General features: G+C 44.8%; 1 protein-coding gene across 7 annotated transcripts in view; it reads right to left on the bottom strand.

Moving 5' to 3' along the window:
• Positions 1–8,097: 8,097 nt before the first annotated feature.
• The window catches only part of PCGF3 (polycomb group ring finger 3), a gene marked incomplete at its 5' end in the record, with an annotated part of 59,121 nt that continues 49,572 nt past the window's right edge, over positions 8,098–17,646 (bottom strand). For 6 of the 7 annotated variants that reach the window (XM_083420637.1, XM_083420636.1, XM_083420635.1 and 3 more), the window contains 2 exons: positions 8,098–14,388; positions 14,616–14,696. In XM_083420637.1, the coding sequence (XP_083276763.1) occupies positions 14,341–14,388; positions 14,616–14,696 (129 nt within the window). In that variant the 3' untranslated portion in view covers positions 8,098–14,340. Of the gene's footprint in view, positions 14,389–14,615; positions 14,697–16,171; positions 16,336–17,646 lie in introns of all 7 variants that reach the window. The other variant, XR_014506342.1, reaches the window with a different exon arrangement.

The following is a 17,646-nucleotide window of genomic DNA, read 5'->3' as shown; positions in this document are numbered from 1 at the left end:
TGGTGGAGTCTCCATCTTTGGAAGTCTTTAAGCAGAGGCTTGACAACCATATGTCAGGAGTGCTCTGATGGTGTTTCCTGCTTGGCAGAGGGTTGGACTCGATGGCCCTTGTGGTCTCTTCCAACTCTATGATTCTATGATTCTATTCTATGATTCTAACATGTCCTGCTACACTGTTTGCAAGCCCATGTGCTAACTCCCCCGGGAGCCAGCCCATAAATAAGGAGACACGACAACGATGTATGGGATAAAAATAGGCCACAACTTTATTGATTTCAGATGTCTGAAACCTTGGCCTAGGCATTGTTGGGTCTGAGGATGCACAGGGCAGACAGGTTGTGCTGGTCCCGGGGGGGGGGGGAGTACCGTGCGGCGTGGTCTGAGTCCGGTCCTAGGTTGAGGGTATGGAGGCTGTATGTCAAGGGCGAAGCGGGGTCCAAGGCAAGGAGCCGGGCATGGTCAGGAACTCTGGAAGAGCAGGACAGGGTGCTGGCAGGAACAGGTTTCCAACGACGTTGCTTCCGCAACCTGGGACTGGGCTGACTGGCCTTTATCTCCTCTGAGGCATAGGGTGGTACCGGCCCACAGGTGACCCGCCTCTCCTGGCCTTAAGGCGAGCACGCCTCCTGCAAGAACTTAGTTCCCTCCGCCTCTCTGCCCTGAGCCTCTGCAGCTCCGGAGAGTCTGGAGAGTTACTGGACCCAGAGGCAACCTCACCTTCCCCTGACAGGGCTGGGAGAGGAGCACCTGCAGGCAATGGGTCCTCCATCACCTCAGGAGCCAGAGCGGATTCAGCTGGTGTCTGCTCCTGAGGATCCGGCACAGGTGAGGGCCCTTCAGGTTTAAGCCCCTGCCCCAGCTCAGCCGGCCCTGGAGGTGGGGACTCATGTGCAGGCTGGGATTCCTCAGGTTCAGCCTCTGAATCGGATTCCCAGGCCATCACACCGGTGTTGTGAAGGGGACTGCAAAACGAGAATTTGCACAGTGTGCCCCCCACTTCACCCAACGTAGGGAGTTTGACCTAATGCCACCACTCAGGGCCAGTGACTCCTGCAATCAACCCTTTAAAGGACCCTGCAAACGGCGCCATTTGGGGGTGCATAATAATGCTACCCCCCCATTCCAAAGATAGACCATAGGATACCGTCCAAGGCCTAAAAACAGCCAAAGTTGTGACAATTGCTACGGGGAAGGCAAAACCTGCAGAGCAGGGAAAATTCCTTCTCGGCTCTGGGAAACAGCAACCACCGTGCCACCGTAGCAACAGCCGCAGACCTGGGAAGGAAAAGGTTAGCCTGCAAGAAAAGCACATTTGGGTTAGAGGGAGAGGTGGGTGGGTGGGTGACGCTCCAAAGACCGACTGGGAGAAAGGGCGACTGGAGCCCTCCTTACCTGACTCTTGCTCCACCCCCCCCCCAGTCTGCAGCCGATTGGCTAGCCAGAGAGGGGGCCAAGTGACGGCCAGCACACAGAGGGGTGTCACCCTGGCACAGGAAGCTTGTGCCGGGTCGCAAACCCCGCCCACGGCTTGATGTGAGCGGTAATTCCCTACTTGAGCCACTAATAAGAAATCAAGCCGTTTTCAGCCCTTTCCAGTAAGCTTCTGTCACCTGGGTCCACTGCAGCCCTCTGGCCTCACTCCTCTGATTTCCTTTTCTCTTTCTCCAGCCATAAGGTAAAGGAAAAGAGACCCCTGACCATTAGGTCCAGTCATGGCCGACTCTGGAGTTGCGGCGCTCATCTCGCTTTACTGGCCGAGGGAGCCGGCGTACAGCTTCCGGGTCATGTGACCAGCATGACTAAGCCGCTTCTGGTGAACCAGAGCAGCGCAAGGAAACGCTGTTTACCTTCCCGCCAGAGCAGTACCTATTTATCTACTTGCACTTTGATGTGCTTTTGAACTGCTAGGTTGGCAGGAGCAGGGACTGAGCAACGGGAGCTCACCTCGTCGTGGGGATTCGAACCGCTGACCTTCTGATTGGCAAGTCCTAGGCTCTGTGGTTTAACCCACAACACCACCCGTGTCCCTTCTCCAACCATATTCTAACTCTAATCCTATTGGCCAACTTTATTCAGAGATATTATTTCCATTCTCCCTCCCAGTTAGACAGGGACGGGTATCCTGTGGCCCTCCAGATGTTATTCAACTCCCATCATCCCAAGTCAGGACGAACAATGGTCAGGGATGGTAAAAATTGGAGCCTAATGACAACTGAAAGACCGCAGGTCCCCCATTCACCCTCTTGGTCAATCAGAAGGGCACTAGTGTGCCATTTCCTTTTCTCAAATCGCTTTGGATTCTTTATCTCCCTTTTTAAACTTCAGGTTTCAATTCCCCCTCAAGTGTCACACGCCCATCGTAGGCCGAACTTTTAGCTTTCCCGTGCAAAGCAGTCTCCCATGCACTGAGAGCCAGTGTGGTGTAGTGGTTAAGAGCAGTGGACTCGTAATCTGGTGAACCGGGTTCGATTCCCTGCTCCTCCACATGCAGCTGCTGGGTGACCTTGGGCTAGTCACACTTTTTTTTAAGTCTCTCAGCCCCACTCACCTCACAGAGTGTTTGTTGTGGGGGAAGAAGGGAAAGGAAATTATTAGCCGCTTTGAGACTCCTTAGGGTAGTGATAAAGCGGGATATCAAATCCCAACTCTTCTTCTCAACCAAAAGCAGCCATTCTTCAACAAAGAACAAATCTCAAAATGGTGGAACAAGTTCCTCCAACACCGAGTGACAGCAACTTGCCAAGCTCTCGGACAGAGGGTCCTTCCCAGGTATGGAATCTGGAATCCTTTAACTGGTGATACAAACGACTGGAACTGGGATCTTTGGTATGCAATTCATGCCCTCTGCTATTAAGCAGTGGCCTCACCCTGATGCTTCTGAACCTTCCACAATCCATTCATAGCAGGAGCACTATTGGTCAATGAAGTGCTGAGTGCTCTCAAAAAAACTAATGTATTAATGTTACTTCTACGTTTATTAAAGTGTACACCGCTACCAAGTTTACCAGCTAGCTTATTTGAGCCCTCTTTGCCTATTAAACAATTGCTTTGGCATATCAGTCTTTCCAAACTAATGCTTACCTGCCCCTCCTCTTAATTTGAAATACTTTGTAAGTACCAACTTCATTACACCCTCTATAATAGGCTACAGAAATTGTTTTTGTCAATTGCCATCTTGCAGACTACTTAGAAAATATACAGGAGATTTATTCAGGCTGAAGCAGCATTAAAATGTCATAGAATATAAATTATACCCTGCATTGTTCAAGTAATTTAATTGGGTGTGATTCAGTTGGACTAAAATAGCTTGATTTGTGGGTGAATGTACACGACAAATAATCTATAACAAAGGAGAGTGACATGCAAGATAAATAAATAAATTATAAATCCAGGTCTCCTGTGCAATTCTAAAGACTAATTATGGAATGAGGCAAACGGAAACATGTTTGAAGTGGACCGGATTACACACCTGCATTTACGGATGTAAGACATCGAATTTTGCATATCCATATTAGAAAGTTGCCGCAGAAGGACAATCATGCACTATAATCCCAGGAAAGTGAGCATTACTGGTAGCCCACTAGCGCCACCATTTGGGAAAATAAAATATCACCAAATATTGCTACATAAATGCAGAGATTCCCAAAACACATGCCAGGCACATGAGTGTGCAACCAGAGGGGCTGAGGTGTTTATCTGCATAATTTTTAGGTTTCATAGAATTAGGGACCCCCTTGCCACCCTCAAATAGTAAGCAGATGTTTGATTTATTACCTGTCCTCCAGCATTAGTTGCAGCAACTTAAAAATACAACATTAAACAGCTCAAAACAAATTACAGTCGTAAGAATAGGGTGAGCCCTAAGAATATATATCTCCAGCAACAAAGACCAGGGTAAAGAGGAGCAGCCTGGTGAACAACATAAACTATATAATGAAGGGCAAAAGCTGCCTTTCAGATTTTTGGTGCCTACATCTTTAAGGGCTTTAAACATCAAGGTCAGCATCTTGAATTGGGTGCAGAAATGAGCTGGCAACTAATGCAACTGTTTTAAAACGGAGTTATACAAGATGGAAAGGAAACCTCAGGAAATCCACTCACTGCATTTTGTACCACTTAAAAGTTTCCAAGTCACCTTCACATAGAGTGCACTGCAGTAATCCAGTCTGAAAGTTACTAGCGCATGGAGTACTGCGGCCAAGTTGTCTCTTGTCTTAAAGGTGCTCAAAGCTGGTGAACCAGCTGAAAATAGCCCCTTCTGTCCACCGATGATAATAATAATAATAATAATAATAATAATGTATTATTTATACCCCACCCATTTGGCTGAGCTTCCCCAGCCACTCTGGGCGGCTCCCAATCAAGTGTTTAAAAAAGTACAGCGTTAAATATTAAAAACTTCCCTGAACAGGGCTGCCTTCAGATGTCTTTTAAAGATAGGATAGCTGCTTATTTCCTTCACATCTGAAGGGTGTTCCACAGGGTGGGCGCCACTACCGACAAGGCCCTCTGTCTGGTTCCCTGTAACCTCACTTCTCGCAATAAGGGAACTGCCAGAAGGCCCTCGGCGCTGGACCTCAGTGTCCGGGCTGAAGGATGGGGGTGGAGACGCTCCTTCAGGTATGCAGGACCGAGGCCGTTTAGGGCTTTAAAGGTCAGCACCAACACTTTGAATTGTGCTCGGAAACATACTGGGAGCCAATGCAGCTCTCTCAGAACCGGTGTTATGTGGTCCCAGCGGCCACTGAGACCATCTGAGCCTCCAGGGACAACATTGAATGCAGGAGGAGTCCCCAAGCTAGGACCTGCTCCTTCTAGAGAAGTACAGCTTCATCCATAACATCTTTTCAGGATTCGGTTTCATTTTATTGGCTCACCTCCAGCCCATCCCTGCCTCTGGTCCAGCATCTCAACCACCTCTCCTGATTCAGATGAAACAGAAAGATTGAGCACAGTGTCTCCTGCATTCTGGTGACACCTCACTCCAGATCTCCTGAGGACCCTTCCCAGCAGCTTCAGGTAGATGTTGAATAGCATGGGGGACGAGGTGGAACCTTGTGGACACTTCAGGACAGTATCCATGGTGCTGAACAGGAGCCTCCTCCATACAGTGGTACCTTGGTTTAAGAACAGCTTAGTTTATGAACAACTTGGATTAAGAACACTGCAAAGCTGGAAGTAGGTGTTTTGGTTTGTGAACTTTGCCTCGGAAGCAGAACATGTTTCACTTTCTGTTGAGTGTGTTCCATTTGTAAATTGAGTCCCTCGCTGCTAAAGGAAAGCATGCCTTGGTTTAAGAACGGACTTCCGTAACAGGTTAAGTTCGTAAACCAAGATACCACTGTAACTACTTTCTGGAAACAGTCCTGGGGGTAGAAATGGAACCAATGAAGTATGGTGCCCCCAGCCTCTATCTCCCTGAGCTGCTCTATGAGAATACCATAGTCAATTACAGTGGTACCTCAGGTTAAGTACTTGATTCGTTCTGGAGGTCCGTTCTTAACCTGAAACTGTTCTTAACCTGAAGCACCACTTTAGCTAATGGGGCCTCCCGCTGCTACCGCGCCACCAGAGCACGATTTCTGTTCTTATCCTGAAGCAAAGTTCTTAACCCGAGGTACTATTTCTAGGTTAGCGGAGTCTGTAACCTGAAGCGTATGTAACCTGAAGTGTATGTAACCCGAGGTACCACTGTATATTGAAATTCACCCAGAGGTGGATCACACTCTATGCGATCTCCCCATCTCTCTCTTGACAGATGTCTTCAGCCAGGATGACCAAGGTGGTTTTAGTACCATGACTGGGTCTGAAGCCAGAGTGAAATGGATCTAGATATTATCCTCCCAAGAATGCCTCAAAGTCGACTGCCAGTACTCTCTTTAGCACCTTGTCCAAAAAGGGCATATTTGCCACTGGGCAACAACAATGATGATGACGATGATGATGTTATTTATACCCCATCTGGCTGGGTTTCCCCAGCCACTCTGGGTGGCTCCCAACAGAATATTAAAAAAAAAAGATAAAACATCAAACATTAAAAACTTCCCTAAACAGGGCTGCCTTCAGATGTCTTCTAAAAGTCAGATAGTTGTTTATTTCCTTGACATCTGACGGGAGGGCTTTCCACAGGGCGGGTGCCACTACCGAGAAGGCCCTCTGCCGAGTTCCCTGTAACCTCACTTATGGCAGGGAGGGAACCGCCAGAAGGCCTTCGGCGCTGGACCTCAGTGTCCGGGCCAAACGATGGGGGTGGAGACGCTCCTTCAGGTATCCTGGGCTGAGGCCATTTAAGGCTTTAAAGATCAGCACCAACACTTTGAACTGTGCTTGTAAACGCAACAATTGCTTAACATTTAAGAGTCTAGGGGGGGTCCTCTTGAGGGGATGCACCACCAGCTCTTTCACAGCGAATGGTAACTCCCCTTCCTCCAATGAAGCATTAACTACTCTCTGGACACTGGGAGACCTTCAACCTTCCCTGGTCCACAGTTTGGCAATCTCTGGTCTCATTGAAGGTCTGTATGGCCACTCAGAAAATCTTGTCTCACCAGATATTGCTCCTAAAATCTAAAAGACGTAATATTGCTAATGGTGTTGATAGGTTTATTTGTGGACTGTGCTGCTGACAATAACACACTTTTCCAGCTTTGATTGTGAAAAGATGAAAGGAGTCTGAAGAGCAGCATGCAGAGAGAAAAACCAAGCGAAGTCAAGAACATTCTTTGCTCCAGGATAAGATATTTTGTGCTACATCTATGCACTGATGTAAGGCACAGCAATCAGATCCCTCAAAAAATGAGTGTTTGCCATAGACGATAAATAGAGGTCAGCAAAAATCTGTTCTATTAGGAGATGAACTTCTCAGTACGGCTGTACAACTTGCAATACACCAGGCCAAACATGGTTCATCAGTCGTGGATGGCGGCCGCACAAGCCCTTCGCAATTCCCCCAGGATAGGTAACCTAGAATCCTCCAGATGTCATCCTCCCAACTCCCATCAGCTCTGGTCACCATGGCCAATGGCCAGGGATGATGAGAGTTGTAGTCCAACATCATCTGGAGAACCACAGGTTCCCAGCACCTGCCCTTCCCTCTCATTCAGGAATTTGTTGTTATTCATCTGCTATAGCAGAGAGAGATCAATGCAGAATGGGGACCCCTCTACACAAATCTCATTTCTTGCGTTCCAGGAAAGCAGCAAAATTAGGTAGAACAGCAAGCTTCTGGGGGGCCTCCACCCATTGCTAGTGTCCTGCATTCAGCTTGGTAGCTATGCTCATAGACTCATAGAATAGAAGAATTTGAAGGGACCCCAAGGGTCATCAAGTCCAACTCCTTGCAATGCAGGAATTTCAACTAAAGCATCCATGACAGGTGACCATCCAACCTCTGCTTAAAAACCTCCAAGGAAGGAGAGTCCCAAAGGAGTCCATTCCACTGTTGAACAGCTCTTACTGTCAGAAAGTTCTTCCTAGTGTTTAGTCAAAATCTCCTTTCTTGTAACTTGAATCAATTGGTTTGAGTCTTACCCTCCGGAACAGGAAAAAACAACATACCCAACTGCCTGAACCATTCCTCTTGGTTTCCAGACCCTTCCTTGATCATCTTGGTTGCTCTCCTCTGCAAGCATTCTAGCTTGTCGATATCCTTATTAAACTACGGTGCTGAGAACTGGACACATGCAGTGATGTTGGGACCAGAGGCAAAATACCTCGGTTTTCGAATGCCTCCGTTCCTGAACATTTTGGTTTTCGAACGCTGTAAACCTGGAAGTAAATGCTTCGGTTTTCGAACATGCCTCGGAAGTTGAACATGCCACGCAGCTTCCACTGAGTGCAACAACCTGAATCCCAGCTGTCAACTACTGAGTTTTCGGTTTTCGAAATAGCTGTCGGCTATTGAGTTTCTGGTCTAGTTTCTACATACATTCGCCTCTGTCCTCCAGCCTGACAGGCAAGGGACATTATCAGAGCTTACTGAACACAAAACTGGCAATAGTCACACAAACCAAGCTTGCTGTCATTCTCAGGGGTGTGGATTTATCCTTCTGCGAGCTAAACATTCACGTTCTTGAAAAACAGGCAAAAAAAATAGCCTTTTTTTTTTTTTTTTGCTTTTATTACAAGCATATAATATTAATTGGCAGAACACTGAATACAAGCTTCACTATCATAAAATCAAAACATTAAGCAATAATCCCCCAAAAGGCTTATCCAGACAAAAACTAGCCACCAATAGTACAAAAGTTACACAGCAACACAAAGCGTAAAAAAAATTGTAAACTTTCAAATGAAACCAAGCCAAAAAATATGATTTATTTGTTTTTAATACGGCAAGAATTTTCAGTAACTTAATTATGCCACAAAGTGAGGATAAAGGCTTAAACGGTTGCACTGGCTTATTGTCCCATAACCCTAAATTTATCTCGTTGCCAGCGAATTGTATTCTTGACACTTGCCCTGTCACTTGGCTGTTATCGCTGCCTTTTTAAATAGGGCATTTTGCAATACCCGAAGCCCAGCGGGTGTGCACAGGGCACCTTAGGTAACTTTCCTCACCCAAGTAAATGTGCCCATTCACACAAAACATTAGGAGGAGGAGGACCCATCGTAGCTTTGACAGGTTCAACGCTCATGGGCATTCGTAGAACTCCAGACAGGTGCAGTGGTCAGAACAACACATTCAGCAACAGAACAAGGCCTGGAACCCAGATCTGCCACAGAGCTGCAAAACAGTAGGGTTAAGGGAACCTATTGCAGCAGAGGAGTAGGGTGGGAGAAAGTGCTTAACATTTCCTAAACCATTTCCCTCCTGCAACCTCCACTTGACCCCAGCCAGGGCTCCAGAAGCATGTTTGTAGGATTGTGGAGGCAAGTGGTCGGTAGGGGAAATGGTTAAGCAACACACACAAACACCCTACTTCCTCCTCTGCAGATCTCCATCTTCTCTGCCAATTTGCAGCTGCTCAGCAGAAACCCTGGATCTTAAGGACCTGGTAACCCTGGCCTCTGTGAGTCACCTCCAGGGCACAATTTGTGCTCAACGAAGAGGGGAGGAATTCAAACGGCAGCAGCCAGTTTTTAGGGTTAGAAACCAATTCCTGGAGAATGTGCATTCAGCCACCACTTCCACTGAAAGCGGAAACTGCGTTTCTAAGCCAACAGTATGCATCTTGCTAAAAACGTTGCATTTCCTGTGCACATTTTGACTATAAGGTGAATACGTCCACTTGCAATTCTGGCATGCAATGGGGTCTGCCTGCGCACCTCATCTTTTTACATTTGAAATTGGAGGGCACGTGTATATATGTTAAGTTAAGGTATCACGTGAAGTGTTTAAAACTGGAGCAATTACCTGAGGAAATACAGAAACAGATTTTTTTCTGTAAAATACAGTTTTAACCGTCTGCAGTAAATGCATTTCTCATGTCCTGGTTAAAATATAAAGTTATCAAAGTTATTGTGTAGATGTACAAACTGGTTGGCTTTCTCCTGTTGCATTTAAATTTACAGCTCAGTTTCAAATCATTGCAAATAGGCTATGCTAATAGAGTTGTCATCCACTGGAAAAGAAACAGGACAGTGAATCTCCCAAGACTAATTAGATTGTTATGAAAACAATAAGAGCCAGATAAGCTTTCAAAAGGCTCAAATCCTGCTGAGGGGAAAAAAAGAATAGCACCATCATATTTTGAAGTCTGATATTTTAAAATGATTGCATTTCCCTTCCAAGGTTACAGTTTGCATCTGGAGCATTGCACAACCACTGAGAAATAAATTATTTCCAGGTTAAATGGTATACAAATAAGAGAGAAATACCAGACATATTAATGGCACACAAAAAAAGATTCGGATAGGTTGCAAGTCTTGCCGATTTCTTGCACATTTTACATTTAAGAGTTTTTGCCAAATCTTTTTGTTAAAAAATATTGCTGACAGGTAGTTCTTTCACACAGACACAACTCCCAAATGTCACTCTTAAAAATCCCAGGAAGGAAGGAAAAACAAAAAACAGAAGAGCCCATTTGAATGTACACTTAAATCCACCTACATTCCTTTTCAGATCTGTGGTTAGTAGATGCTACATTTAAAATCTTAAAGGTATGCCTAACAGAAGCATGTTTCAAACCTATTGCACAAAAAGCATAAAGTAATGCTCTTTATCCATACAAAACAAAAACATACTAAAAAAAAAATCAAAGAAGGGGCCAAACTAAATATTACGCTAAATATGCAGCTGCTGTCATACATTATCACAGCTGTATCCTCCCTCTTTACTGCTCCGTAATATCTAGTACAACTTACCTGTGCCTCATGTAAGAGCATTCACCATTTCTCATATCATTGTCTGCCTCCGGAAGAGTGCAAAGAGATGCAAAATGGCAGGAGAGCACAAATAAGTAATCATAAACATTACGGGGGTGGGAAGAAGGCTTGACACACGGCTGCCATTTTTGGTTGCAGCCACCCATTCAGCACAACATCCAGTCTGGCCCCCACAAAAAGAAGGAAGAAGCTTGTAAAAAACATCTCACAATTTCATTTTATATGCCCATAAATAAAGCTGGACCATCAAAACCAAAAAAATACTTAGATGGTAAAAAGTAAGATAGAATGCTTAAAATAGAATAAATAATTTTATAAAGTTAACTTTTAACCCCCCCTGCCCCAATCTTATTTAAAATTCAATATTATATATTCTGATTTCTCTATTTTAAAAGAAAATTATACCAAGCGAGAACATGAACCTGCGTTATGCTCGTCTCTTTTGTTGCTGAGGATAATGCAACAAGATAATTTTACTGCATTTATTTACCAGCGGTAAGCAGTCGTTTGAAAAAACAAAACAAAAAAAACCTCGAAAACCAACTTCACAGTAACTTTTATAGATCACTTATTCAACCAAATTGTGTGGCCTGAGCCACTCAAGCTGAAAATGATTCCAAGACCTAAAGCCAGAAGATCAACAGAATGTTTTGCCAACATAATCATTGTGCAACCTGCCCCTTAAAAACTTCACAGAAGAGAGACAATTTCTATCACAAGGATCTGCTCTGTTGGTATTCACTGTGGTTGTGTTTTTTTCTGATAAAACAAGTCAGCTAGGTCTTTGGAACAAACACACCCCAAGGAACTGAGTTTCCACAGAAAAAGAAATGTATTCTAAGAAGCTGTTGAGAAAGAAAGAAAAACCCAAACATTTTCTGCCAAGGTTGTTTTCATCAGGCTGTTATAAAAGCAGAGATAAATACTCGCTGAAGAGCCGCAAAACCAGCTTAGGTGTCAACTGCTGGCTTTGGTTCCATGCACCTGCCTAGATATATATTTAAATATATTTATATAGCACCGTATCAAATTCAAGTGATTCAAAAATTTGCTAGAAACTTAGCAATACAGATTCTGTAGACTGCTGCAGTCAAGAGTTGTGGGGTTGTAGTTTGCATCTTGATACTATTTAATCCCTCAGTTTTAAGTTACACAGGATAACATTTATATTCCGTATTTTAAGATGGCATTGGTCATACAATTCAGCTGTGTATCTAGTCTGAGGTAGACTGAATAGTTGTATATGGTCATTTAACCCTCTAAAAGATTAATTGAATCAAGTGGGTATTGGACAAGGCTCCAAGCTTAAGGCTCACTAAGCAATGTTAGCCAATATGTTTTCAGATAGCACCATATGGCCTGTGAAATTGGGGGAAACCTTAAAGTTAAGACTCTTCTTTTTCCTGGGGCCTCATATAGTCCTCTACACTCCACAAATCCATAGTCTTCCATTAACCAGTGCTTTCATTTTTAATATTGGAAGATACTTTCTGAACAATGGCAAGCAATAGCTTAACGTGAAATGGGAAATTGCTTTTCACAGAAATATGGCCTTCTAAAGAAGTAGAAGCTACAAATTTAAGGGAAATTATCCAGTGGGAAATTCTCCTGCGAACAGGATAAGTGCCCTTAATGTTTAGTGTAGTCTTTGTGGTGGCCATTAATTTCAACAGGGCTTGCCCTGGAAGACTTTCCACAGAAAGTGTCCAGGGCCGTCTACTGCTAAGCCAAATCTCATCTAGTCAACTCAACATTTCCTACTTGCTCCCATTTCCCCTTCATTCCTCTAATTGACTCCTTTGACTCCCACCTATTCAGATTTGCCATGATAAAATCTGAGGTAACGAAGGCCACACTGCTCACCTTAGAAAGATGGGCTCCCATCACACTGACAGAAGAAGCCAAAGGCATAGAGGAGGACAATGGCTGAAAGAAGCTGGGTGATGAACTTTAATTCTAGTTGATGACAATAGAAAAATCAGGACTAGGGAAGGAAATGACTTAATCCCTAACTGAAGAGGTGGGGGAGGTCTAGCGCTGCGAGAATCTTCCATTCAAGATGAGAACAGTATTTTAACTTGAGTGTATGCTATTAACACAGATACTTGATCTCAATGTTATCCAGCAACTACCTGCTTCGGACTTCAGTTTGGTAAGGATTTGTTAAATGGTCCACATTTACACCACCCCCTTGTTGCACCCTATCTGGGCTTCTTCCACAAAGGAAAGTCATTAACCGGCCCCCATTAATATAGAGCAAGAATGCTCAGAAAAACAAGTAGCAAAGATGGGCAAATTGCTATTGGCTAAGAATATTGGCTACTCAAGCATGTCTCCCTAAGTGGGGGGAAACCTTCTACCACGTCTGGGGAAACATCATCGCCCCCTCAACCTTCTTGCCGGTCTCTCTGAAACTCACCGCCTGTACATGACACTTGTTCATTTGGCCGCTCTGTGCTTCTCGTCAAGCCCAAATCCCGCCAGCAGCAGGTTTATAAGCAACAGAGATAGGAGAAACCTAACTCAAGGCAGCGTACTGCAAAACGGCAAAACATCATGGAAAGTGATGTACCCTCTTCCCTCCCAGTCCCTGGGACAAATACAAGTCCCAGCCAAGCTGGTGCCTGATGGCGGAAAGGCAGGTTTGTGTACATGCAAAGAATACACATGCCTCTGTGCATGTATGTGCATGTGGCAGAGGGAAAACATGCCAGTACGTAGGGTTACGTGCAACAATGAGAGTATGCACACATGTTACTGGGTGCAGCCCAGACTGGACCATTTAAATGGCCCCCGGTGAAAGGGCCTCACGTGCCCTTGACCAAGGAAGGCTAGCATGCAGTTTGTCACACACCCACTTTGTGCGTGGTGCAAACTTGCAGAAGTCACATCCGAACGCAAACTTTAAAAATAAAAAATCTCAAGTTGCTTAAAGTGGAGCAGCATTTATCCTTTTTTAAGCTGTTCAATCCTCTCTTGAGAGAGACAGTACTTACATAGTTTAGAGGGGCTAATGCATTCCTAGGGGGCTGGATTAAAAAATAAATAAAGATTTATAATTAAGGCCAGGAAGTACCACATTGCCATCTAAATCTGACCCCCATAAAGTTAATTCAGCAGAGAGTCAGGTGGACAGAACTGACTTACTAGGGAAACCAGAAACCAGAAAGAAAGTCAATGTACTAACGCATGTCGCCAAAGTGTGCTGTAGCATTAGTATTAGAGTGTTGTTCAAAAGGAACAAGACTGGAGTTCAAGTAGTTAAGGCTGCCAATGGCTTATTTCATTTACTGAAAGGCAAATCCCTCAGTCCAATATCAGCCCCAGCTCTGCAAGATATATGTTCTAAATGCTCAGCACTTTTGATGTGACTGATAAAACCACGAATGGAAACAACTGAAAGTCTTCCGATAACCTCATCCAATGCATTAGCAAAGGAACCAAGGAGAACAGTCTAGAACAGTGAAACGTAGGAAATTCACTGCCAGCCATTAGATCTTTGTCAATGTTAAATAATCTAGGAAGGGCTTACTAACAGACAAGATGGTCGTGAGGTATAAAGAGACAGAAAATCTTGCAAAAAAAATGTGCCAAATTTAAGTTACGTTGTGAAGCAACACAAAAGTGGCTTAGGGGCAACAAATTCAAAATTCATCTCCTTCACAACACTTTAAACCTATTTTGCGTCTTTGCAAGATGATGACCAAGAACTGAGCTACACACAGGGAACTGTGAAGTGTTTTCAATGTCTGTAAACTTCGTGCTGGTAGTGTCCTCTCGAGTTGCGATATCCTTTTTTTTTTTTTTTGTAGAAAAAAGTATAAATATTTTTCTGTCCAGAAAGTCAGGTTAATGCATCCCTCAGAGAAAGATTCAGGGTGGCTGAACAGGAGAGCACTACTGTTCTCGGGAATGAATTCTGCTGGTCTGTGTCACGGGTCAATTGCGTGATGCACTAAGAAGGTGCCCGATGATAGTCTCTGCAAAAAACCGTCCAGAAGGACAAAATAGTTCTCACAGCAAGTCCATTTTGGGTCTGTAATGTAGCAGTAGAGGTGCTTTCTGAAAGATAAAACAATACACCTGCTTTTAGCAAATAGCTAATGCAATCAAAGTTTAGTGTAGAATGTAAGCAATTTATGTATCAAAATGGAAATTAATTTAAACCAATCATGGCCAACTTCTTTTGCATGTGTGTGTAGGGAGGTGGGTTTCTTCCCCAGTAAGTTTGTTTGGAGGCTTTAATCTCAAAAGTTAAATGCATCAAGCTAACCACAAATATAACATACCTTAAATCTCCATCTCGTAACAACTACAAATTTGAGAGTGTGGTCCTTGCCCAGAATTTCTTCATTGCATAATATATCCAGCTAATAAAAACAGAAGTATTTCATTTATTTATCAAACACAAATTGGCACAAATCCTGACACAACTTTAAACAGTTAAATTAAAGAAAATGACGGTTTAAATGTAAACTGTAATCCCTTTATAGGCAAAATAGATGTTGCTTCAAAGAATCCCTATAAGGATCTTCAGAAGACAATTTGGAAGTCTTTTCCAATACAGTAAACCCATTTAGAGCTCAAACTCTAGGCCACGGGACAAATTACATAACAAGGATATGTCTCTATCTGTCTCTATCACTGAGCTTGCCAGGCTGCTCAGGGATAATATTTGGGCACCTACTGGGGTTGCATGACTCAAGGCATAAACTGCATTCTATAGTCTCTGTTGGTGTGCGGAACAATAAAGGGATAGGTCACAATCTGTGTTGTGCTCTACAACAGAAGCTCTGCCCTTGTGGAAAATAAACTAAAGCCAGAGTGTGTGGAAGTTATCAAAATGAGCATGTGCAAAGTTCTGAGCGTGCCTGCTTGAAGCAACTGTGAAAGGAAGGGATGAGGGAGGTCTGAATGAAAAAGCAGATAAAAAGAGTGTCATTTTAGCTCCCAGACAGGATTCACTAGAAACAAAAAAGAAGTTTGCAGAAGTCACCAGTAAATACCCAATTGTCCAGGGGCAAACTAGACCATTACTAAGCATTTAACCCTATGTATGAAGCAGTTGATAAGAAACAGCAATAAAAAAGGGAGGTGGAAGAAACTGGTAAATTGTGCCTCATTAGATATTTGACGGCCAATTTTGATTGTCTGGCTGCCTTCATCAGAATCAGAGCGTCTCATACATCCATATCATGAATATTAAGATGTAAACTATTATATGGTCTCAAAACATCCAGCTTAAGATGTTTCAACGTAGGTCTGGTTATACCTTCTACTTTATCCTTCTGTCTGTCACTTTTGTCTGGCTTTTATTAGACCTGCAAGACCAGACACACAGGGCACACACACAATTTATATAGGGACCACCTCAGAAGTAGCCACCCAGCCACAGGGAAAATCTTGTTCAATAGGTTTATCCAATGTGAAGCAGGAAATCCATTCCCACATCCTAGGAGCTGATTGGACAAGCTCAGCCACGCACTTTCCCCTTGTCAGGTTACCTGCACCACTCGCATCCACCATGATCTTGACTCCACCCTTAGAGGAGATGGATCTCAAGGGATGTCCAGAGCACTGCCTAGTCCTGTTCTGTTGGATGAGTTTTGGTTGGTAAGGCTCAAGGATGTAGACAAGATGCTTGGACTGGTCTGGGTGACCGCTTGCGCTCTGGACCCTTGCCCCTTGTGGCTGATAAAACTAGCAGGGAAGGGGAAGCTGGCTGGACCAGGGAAGTGATGAATGCCTCCTTGTGAGAGAAGGTGATCCCTGCCTGCTTGAAGGAGGCAGTGGTAAGACCGCTCCTTAAGAAGCCCTCCCTGGATTCAAAAATCTATGCAATTACCGGCTAGTTGCCAATCTCCCCTTCCTGGGCAAGGTTCTTGAGCGGGTGGTTGCGGACCAGATCCAGGCACTTTTGGAGGAAACTGATTTTCTAGATCCATTTCAATTGGGGTTTAGGCCCGATTTTGTCACAGAAACTGCTTTGGTCGCCCTGGATGATGACTTCTGTCAGGAGAGAGACAGGGGAAATGTGTCCCTGTTAATTCTCCCCAACCTCTCAGCAGCTTTCGATACCATCGAGCATGGTATCCCTCTGGAGCGACTGTCGGAGTTGGTGATGGGTGGTGGCACTGCTCTGCAGTGATTCTGGTTCCCTCGCTGCGAGAAGTGAGGTTACAGGGCCTTCTCGGTAGTGGTGCCTGCCCTGTGGAACGCCCTCCCAGCAGATGTCAAGGCAATAAACAACTATTTTACTTTTAAAAGACAACTGAAGGCGGCCCTGTTCAGGGAAGTTTTTAATGTCTGATGCTGTATTGTTTTTAATATTCGGTTGGAAGCCGCCCAGAGTGGCTGGGGAAACCCAGCCAGATGGGTGGGGTATAAATAATAAATTATTATTATATTGTTACTATTCTGGTCCTACTTGGATGGTCACTGCTAGAGGGGGATGCTTGGAGAGTGCTCTTTGGCCCTGTAGACCCTTCAATGTGGGGTTCATCAGAGTTCAATTTTATCCCCTATGCTGTTTAACATGAAACTACTGAGTGGGGTTATCCAGAGCTTTAGAGTCCACTGTTGACAATATGCTGATGACACATGGCTCTGTTCTTCCTTTGCATCTGCAGGTGGGGCAGTGAATGTGCTGGACCCTCGTCTTGCCTTGGCAATGAACTGGATGAGAGCCAACAAACGGAGGCTCAATCCAAATAAGGCTGACACACTGTTAGTGGCCGTTTCCCTAGGCCAGGTGGATGGGAGGTGGCCTGCTCCTGATGGGCTTACACTGCCTCTGAAGGAGCAGGTATGTACTTGTCATTTGAGGCTCAGGTGGCCTCGGTGGTGCGGAGTGCCTTCCATTAGCTTCAGTTGGTGACCCAACTGCTCCCCTACCTGAGCAGGGATAGTCTAAATCGGGGTCTGCAACCCGCGGCTCCGGAGCCGCATGCGGCTCTTTTACATCTTTGCCGCGGCTCCGGGGCAGATACTAGTGAGGGGAGGAGGCGCATTGTGCACCCCGACACTCCTCACTGTGGCGGGCGCTGTACTGGCTGTGACGTCGCATGGGGGCGGTGCGTGCGTTATTCACGCAGTGTCCCGACGTCACCTTCCCGCCCGCTGTCAGACTGTGGCTCCGGAGATATATTTGTTTTAAATGTCGCAATGGTTTTGTGGCTCCCAGTTGTTGTTGTTTCTTCGGAAACGGGTCCAAGTGGCTCTTTTTGTCTTAAAGGTTGCAGACCCCTGGTCTAAATTCTGTGGTCTATGCTCTGGTAACATCTAGGTTAGAATAGTGCAACACAGTAGGGCTGCCTCTGA

Source organism: Podarcis tiliguerta, assembly GCF_965153285.1.
Source record: "Podarcis tiliguerta genome assembly, chromosome: 17".
Lineage (NCBI taxonomy): Eukaryota > Metazoa > Chordata > Lepidosauria > Squamata > Lacertidae > Podarcis > Podarcis tiliguerta.
The sequence above is the reverse complement of the archived record's forward strand: the minus strand, read 5'-3'. Positions and strand labels throughout refer to the sequence as shown.